This window comes from Sinocyclocheilus anshuiensis, unplaced genomic scaffold (assembly GCF_001515605.1).
Source record: "Sinocyclocheilus anshuiensis isolate Anshui unplaced genomic scaffold, SAMN03320099.WGS_v1.1 scaffold658, whole genome shotgun sequence".
NCBI lineage: Eukaryota > Metazoa > Chordata > Actinopteri > Cypriniformes > Cyprinidae > Sinocyclocheilus > Sinocyclocheilus anshuiensis.
Window position 1 is genome coordinate 989,616 of NW_015542402.1, and position 6,339 is coordinate 995,954.

At 37.8% G+C, this 6,339-nt stretch overlaps 1 protein-coding gene across 1 annotated transcript in view; it reads right to left on the reverse strand.

The window, feature by feature from the left end:
* Positions 1-566: 566 nt before the first annotated feature.
* The window catches only part of LOC107692946 (solute carrier family 22 member 6-A-like), a 12,782-nt gene continuing 7,009 nt past the window's right edge, over positions 567-6,339 (reverse strand). Inside the window, exons 4-10 of the mRNA XM_016492155.1 lie at positions 5,726-5,894; positions 5,418-5,541; positions 5,213-5,328; positions 3,499-3,713; positions 3,112-3,220; positions 920-1,126; positions 567-804 (exon numbers count right to left, since the gene is read on the reverse strand). Coding sequence (XP_016347641.1) covers positions 660-804; positions 920-1,126; positions 3,112-3,220; positions 3,499-3,713; positions 5,213-5,328; positions 5,418-5,541; positions 5,726-5,894 — 1,085 coding nt within the window. The 3' untranslated portion in view covers positions 567-659. The remainder of the gene's footprint in view (positions 805-919; positions 1,127-3,111; positions 3,221-3,498; positions 3,714-5,212; positions 5,329-5,417; positions 5,542-5,725; positions 5,895-6,339) is intronic.

Genomic DNA, 6,339 nt, shown 5'->3' on the forward strand with positions numbered 1-6,339 from the left:
AAGAATAGGTCACCCAAAAATGAACATTTGCTGAACGTTTACTCCCCCTCAGGCCATGCAAGATGCAGATGAGTTTGTTTCTTCATCAGATTTGGACAAATCCATCATTAAAATGTTTTTAACTTTTAGCTGCTTCCGGCTAAAATATGAGTCCATAATCCATAATAATGCTTCCTCCAGTGAAACAGTCATCTTGTCTGAATCAGGAGAGAAATCTGCACAGATCATGCAGATACAAGCCAAAACATCTCTAAACAAATATGTGGCTGGATTTTGATGTGAGAGGACAACAGGAGATGGACTTTTTCACTGGAGGAAGCGTTATTATGGATTATGATATTTTATCCAGAAGCAAAGGTTTACAGTTAAAACGTCTTAATGCTGGATTAGTTTCAGCTTTTGTCTTCTCTGGATGTTAACTGATGGACTGGAGTGCTGTGGATTACTTGTGGATTATTGTGATGTTTTTATCAGCTGTTTGGACTCTCATTCTGACGGCACCCATTCACTGCAGAGCATCCATTGCTGAGACACTGATGCAATGCTACATTTCTCCAAATCTGATGAAGAAACTAATTCATCTGTCCAGTTTTGTTGGTCTAGACTGAGACAACAAGCATCGACGATGCTTGAATGTTTGTCTCAGTGTGTAATAATTATTACTTTAGGTGAACTGAAGTCTCTGACAGTGGATGAAGCCCAGAGGACTTGCTCTCTTCACATGTTCCTCCACTCTGTTTGATCTCCTGTAAGGTCAGCGACTCACACTGTGTCTGTTCTTTAAGACTTTGACTTTTCTTTTCCCTGTATGAGTGAAATGTACAGTAGAGTGTATAATGAAACCGATGGTGAAACAGAAAGCCAATCACAGTGATTCATCATGGATACAGATAGCATGTGAACAGCTCTGAGACTTGACCTTTTCTCCTCTACATCCTCAATGGTATCAGGCAGAGGAATGTCGAGGGTTTCTGGAAGCAAAAAGGCTATGAAACCAGCGAGCACAGCGGATCCTCCATATACAATGCTAGGCAGAGCCGGCAGGATCTCATCCAAGATCAGGACTGCAGGAGCGGCCATGGATCCGATTCTGGCCATCGTGGAGACAAAGCCCATGCCGGTCTGCCTGTGGATCAAACATGTAAACTCTAACCCTATTCATGTAAAAGCGAACATTGCTATTCTCTACTTATGCAAAGTACAATATCTCTAATGGATGGTGCCGCTTGGTGATTTTTGTATTATCATTAAACATATTAAGCTACCATGTACAGTAACATGTCTTCCTCCCTCTGTTTATGTTTTATTTCTGGTACCACTTTATAATAAGATTCTATGTATTGATATTAGTTAATGAATTAGGTGTCATAAAGTATATGAACAATGTTTTTCCAAGTTGAGTTTCTTTATTCTGTTGAACACAAAAGAAGATAGTTTGAAGAATGATGATAATTAAATAGTTTCTGGTTTCCAAAGACTTCCACTGCATTTTTTTTCCATACTATGGAAGTCAATGGCTACCAGCAACCAGTTTGGTTAGCAACATTCTTCAAAGTATCTTCTTTTGTGTTCAACAGAAGAAACACTCATACAGGTGGAACAACTTGAGGACAATGTTCCGGCTGATGACGTAAGGCGTAGCATAAGCTCCAGTGAGAAGTGACGAACGCGGAAATGCAGAGGAGAGACTAAAACACAACACAAGTCATGAATTAGAAGTACAAAACGAGGATTTGTAAAGAAAAATGTCAGAGGATTTCGATAGAAGCCAAGAGGAGACTGGTTTTCCTTTGCTGTAAACAAAACTTGGTTCTCGCGAGACTAGCATATTCTCATCGGAGCTTATGCTACGTGCTACGTCATCCGCTGGAACACCACTCTCTCGTGAAAGTGCGTACGGCAGTTAGCGGAAACTAGAGATCATGGTTTATAAAGTTTTAAATATGGATATTTTTTTACACAAATGCATCGCTTTGCTTCAGGAGGCATTTATTCACCCCCCCGGAGCCATGTGGAGCACTTTTTATGATGGATGGATGCACTTTATTGAAGTCCAATAAAGTGGACTTCTATTGGACTATTGAATATTAACACCCATTCACTGCCATTATAAAGCTTGGAAGAGCCAGGACGTTTTTAAATATAACTCCGATTGTATTCGTCTTAAAGAAGAAAGTCATACACACCTAGGATGGCTTGAGGGTCAGTAAATCATGGGGTAATTTTCATTTTTGGGTGAACTATCCTTTTAATTGCTGTTAAGTCAGGCCATCCGAGATGTAGGTGACTTTTTTATTCAGTATAACAGAAAAGCAGATTTGAAACCATGGTCCTTGGTGATTCATAAAACGCAAGTCAGTGGCTACTGGCACTTTGAGACTCAAAAAAAAAAACATCAAGGAAACCAAAATTAATACCCATGGCTCCTGACGATATATTGAGGTCTTATGAAGTGAAACGATCAGTCTGTGCAAGAAACTGAACATTATTGACAACATGATTACCTGTAATCCAGAGCCTCTTTTTGGACAACCAAAATTTATTACCAAATGTATTGTTCATATATTTTCATGGGACTGGTCTTAGATTTGTTGGGAAATGCCCTGTACAGTATACCATAATGCCTGTCCACCATTATGAATTAATGAAAGCTTACTTTTTAAAGCTCCTGAACCATTCATAGGTGCCATAACCATCACCTGAAAATACCATATCAATTAGTCAAAAGTTGATTTTTTTTAATAACCACTTTGCATGAATCATCATCAGAATGCTATATTTAATCATAAGTTTTGCCAGTGGTGTGCTTGGCCCTGTAATTGCTGCTTTGCAGATATACATTTACTATACCGTGGCACTAATATTTAGGACTATAATATCCATGTACTGTACAGTCAGCGCTACAGTAATGGTATCAGATTGTAATATCTAAATGATTAGCCTACTATATTCATATACCATGGTATGTGATGCAATAAGACACATACTAATAACATGGCACTTTTTTGATGATAGTTGCCTAACAGCTTAATGATTAAAACAAAACAATCACCTTTGGCTGCTTCAGACAGATTCTATCAAGTTTGTCTTCTATAGTTTGTTTAATCTGACCTGATGACAGTAGGGTAAAGCTCTCCAGTAAATAGATAGATACAAGTAAAGGATGCTGACGTGAAGCCCTTTCCGAGAACGGCGAGCGCTGTCCTTGTGATCTGCATATCTGCAACGACACAGCTTCATTACCAGTTAGTATAAATGATTGAAAGATGTGCGTTATATTGGAGAGAGGCTTGTGTTGTCACATGACATATGACATTTAACAGTACTTTTTGGCAAATCTTCTTACTTGGGAAAGAATGATTTCTTTTTGTACTTATATTTACATTATTATTTTGTCTACTCTATAGAAGCAGTCATTTATTTACAGTTTAGAAAGTCAGTGTATTCGCATTAGGTGGATGATGGGGCATTATAATAAAGACATCATCATTGTCTTACCTTTAGGAACAAAAATGTTGGCAAATATTACAGACGCTGACACGAGGAGACATGTGCCTTGGGTTATGCGTCGGCCCAGAAAGCTTAGCATCAGAAGAGCGACCAGTTTAGCCGGAAAATCTACTGCGCCAAAGATGATCTGCATCAGATAAATGTTCACCCCGAACTTCTGTAGGTCCATGGCCAGACCGTAATATGCAAAACTTGTCGAAAACCTGTTAGGAAGAACAACAGAGTATTTATTTAAAAAAAAAAAATCCAAAAAAGGCCTAATATTACCTAATGCAGAATTCAAAAACTTTCCATCACATACAGTTTTTATTTTCACAAAATAAGAATGAAATTTTTTCTAATTATATTTATGTATCAGCTTTAATTCACTTTAAAATTTAAAGCAGTCAGAAGTTTCGGCTTTAATTACAAATAGAACTAGATAAAAGAAGTTTGTCAAGACAAACTTTAGGTTGGCTTGAGAAAGCCTAGCCTGAAAGTTTAAAGCAGTTGTAAAAGCCTGAAGTTTGAAAATGTAGATAGATTAGATAGATGTTGATAACATGTTTCTAGCATGATTAACATGTTTTTAACATGATTGGTCTGTTACTAGCTTTTTGCTGCCATGATTAGCATGTTGCTAGCATGATTAGCAAGTAAATAGCATTGTTGCTAGCATGATTAGCAAGTTACTAGCATGTTGTTAGCATGATTAGCATGCTACTAGCATTTGCTAGCATGTTTGCTTGATTAACAAGTAACTAGCATGTTGTTAGCATGATTAGCAAGTAACTAGCATTTTGCTAGCATGACTAGCAAGTGACTGGCATTACACTAGCTTGATTAGCAAGTTACTAGCATGTCTCTAGCATGTTTCTAGCCTGATTAGCATGTTACTAGCATGTTGCTAGCATTATTAGCATGCTACTAGATTTTGCTAGCATTTTCGCTATCATGGTTAACAAGTAACTAGCATGTTGTTAGCATGATTAGCAAGTAACTAGCATTTTGCTAGCATGACTAACAAGTGACTGGCATGTCACTAACCTGATTAGCAAGTTACTAGCATGTCTCTAGCATGTTTCTAGCCTGATTAGCATGTTACTAGCATGTTGCTAGCATGATTAGCATGCTACTAGCATGTTGCTAGTATGATTAAGAAGTGACTAGTATGTTTCTAGCATGATTAGCAAGTTACTAGCATGTCGCTAGATTTTATAGCATGATTAGCATGTTACTAGCATGTTGCTAGCATTATTAGTAAGTAACTAGCATTTGTTGTTAGCATGATTAGCAAGTGACTAGCATGTCGCTAACATGATTAACAAGTTACTAGCATGTCTCTAGCCTGATTAGCATGTTACTAGCATGTTGCTAGCATGATTAGCATGCTACTAGCATATTGCTAGCATGATTAGCAAGTGACTAGCATGTTTCTAGCATGATTAGCAAGTTACTAGCATGTCGCTAGCATTTTTATAGCATGATTAGCATGTTACTAGCATGTTGCTAGCATGATTAGCACTGCACAAAAATGCTACAAAATGCGTCATATTTTTATGGAAAAGCAAGCAAAACAGGCACTATTTTTGGAATCAGAACACCCAAATAACAGTATGTCATACAGCAAGATGCAGGATGGTGAATTATTTATACATAATAGTAGCCGTAATCACCATCCAGATTTTTTGCATTGTACAAAACAGATCAAGCCGATTCTCACCACACGACCATAAGGCACATGGATATCTTCCTCATGGTTGGTGTTTTTAGGAGATCAAACACAGTATAAATGCTCTTACTGGACTGAACTTCTTTCTGCATGTGTGACTCCAGCACCTAAACATGAAGAGGTCAGTACAGATTTATGAACGGTAGTGTCTATGACACGGATATGAAATATGAAGCACAGATATGAAATGTGAAACCTCTAAAGTGATCTTCTCTGTCATCTCGGGCTTGCCGTTGATTTTAGCCACGCGGTGGAGATGCTTCAGTGCTTCCTCAGAGCGACCGTTCAGCACCAGCCAGCGAGCAGATTCAGAGTACCACCTTTAACATGGAGACATTTCTGTACGTGTTATTGTATGCTGCATTCGTTTGTACTCTGTGCAGGATTTCAATAGTTCTAATTAGTCTGTGTGAGTTTTAAACAACCTTTGAGACCTTTGGAAATGCAGAATCAACACAAGCACATATTTTCTGCACAGGCATGACCATTTGCATAATCTCTTACCAGCTATAGAAGAAGAAGGCAAAGAAAGGAAGACAGACGGCCACGTGTATTTTGCGCCAGTCCTTCAGACTGTATGCCACTCCAGCTAGAATCATCTGACCAAACGTGAAGAAGAAAGACGAGATGGTGCCCACCAGCGTCCGAGCCTTAGTAGGAATCCACTCCACCTCTGAGAAAACATGAGCATTTCAAGTCACATTTGTTTATGTAGCACTTTATATAATGCAGGCGCTACTGTTTAAATGCAGCTTCACAGTAATAACAACAGTGTTAATGTGTTTCAGCTGTAAAGCAGCTCTATAGAAGATAACAGCATCATTATTCAGCTCAATTTAGTTCAGGTTTCGTTCTCATCTGACAGTGTCAGTGAAGTGATACTATTTTCCAAATATTGTCTTATACACTTACCTTCACAGTTTTTCTCTAAAATAAAATAATATTCACTTCTGTTCAAAAATTTGGGAACAGTAAGATTTTTAATGTTTTTTAAAGAAGTCTCTTCTATGCATCACGGCTGCATTTATTGGACCAAAAATACAGAAAAAACAGTAATAATTAAAAATATTATTACCATTTAAAATAATGGCATTCTATTTTAATATACTTTAAGATAT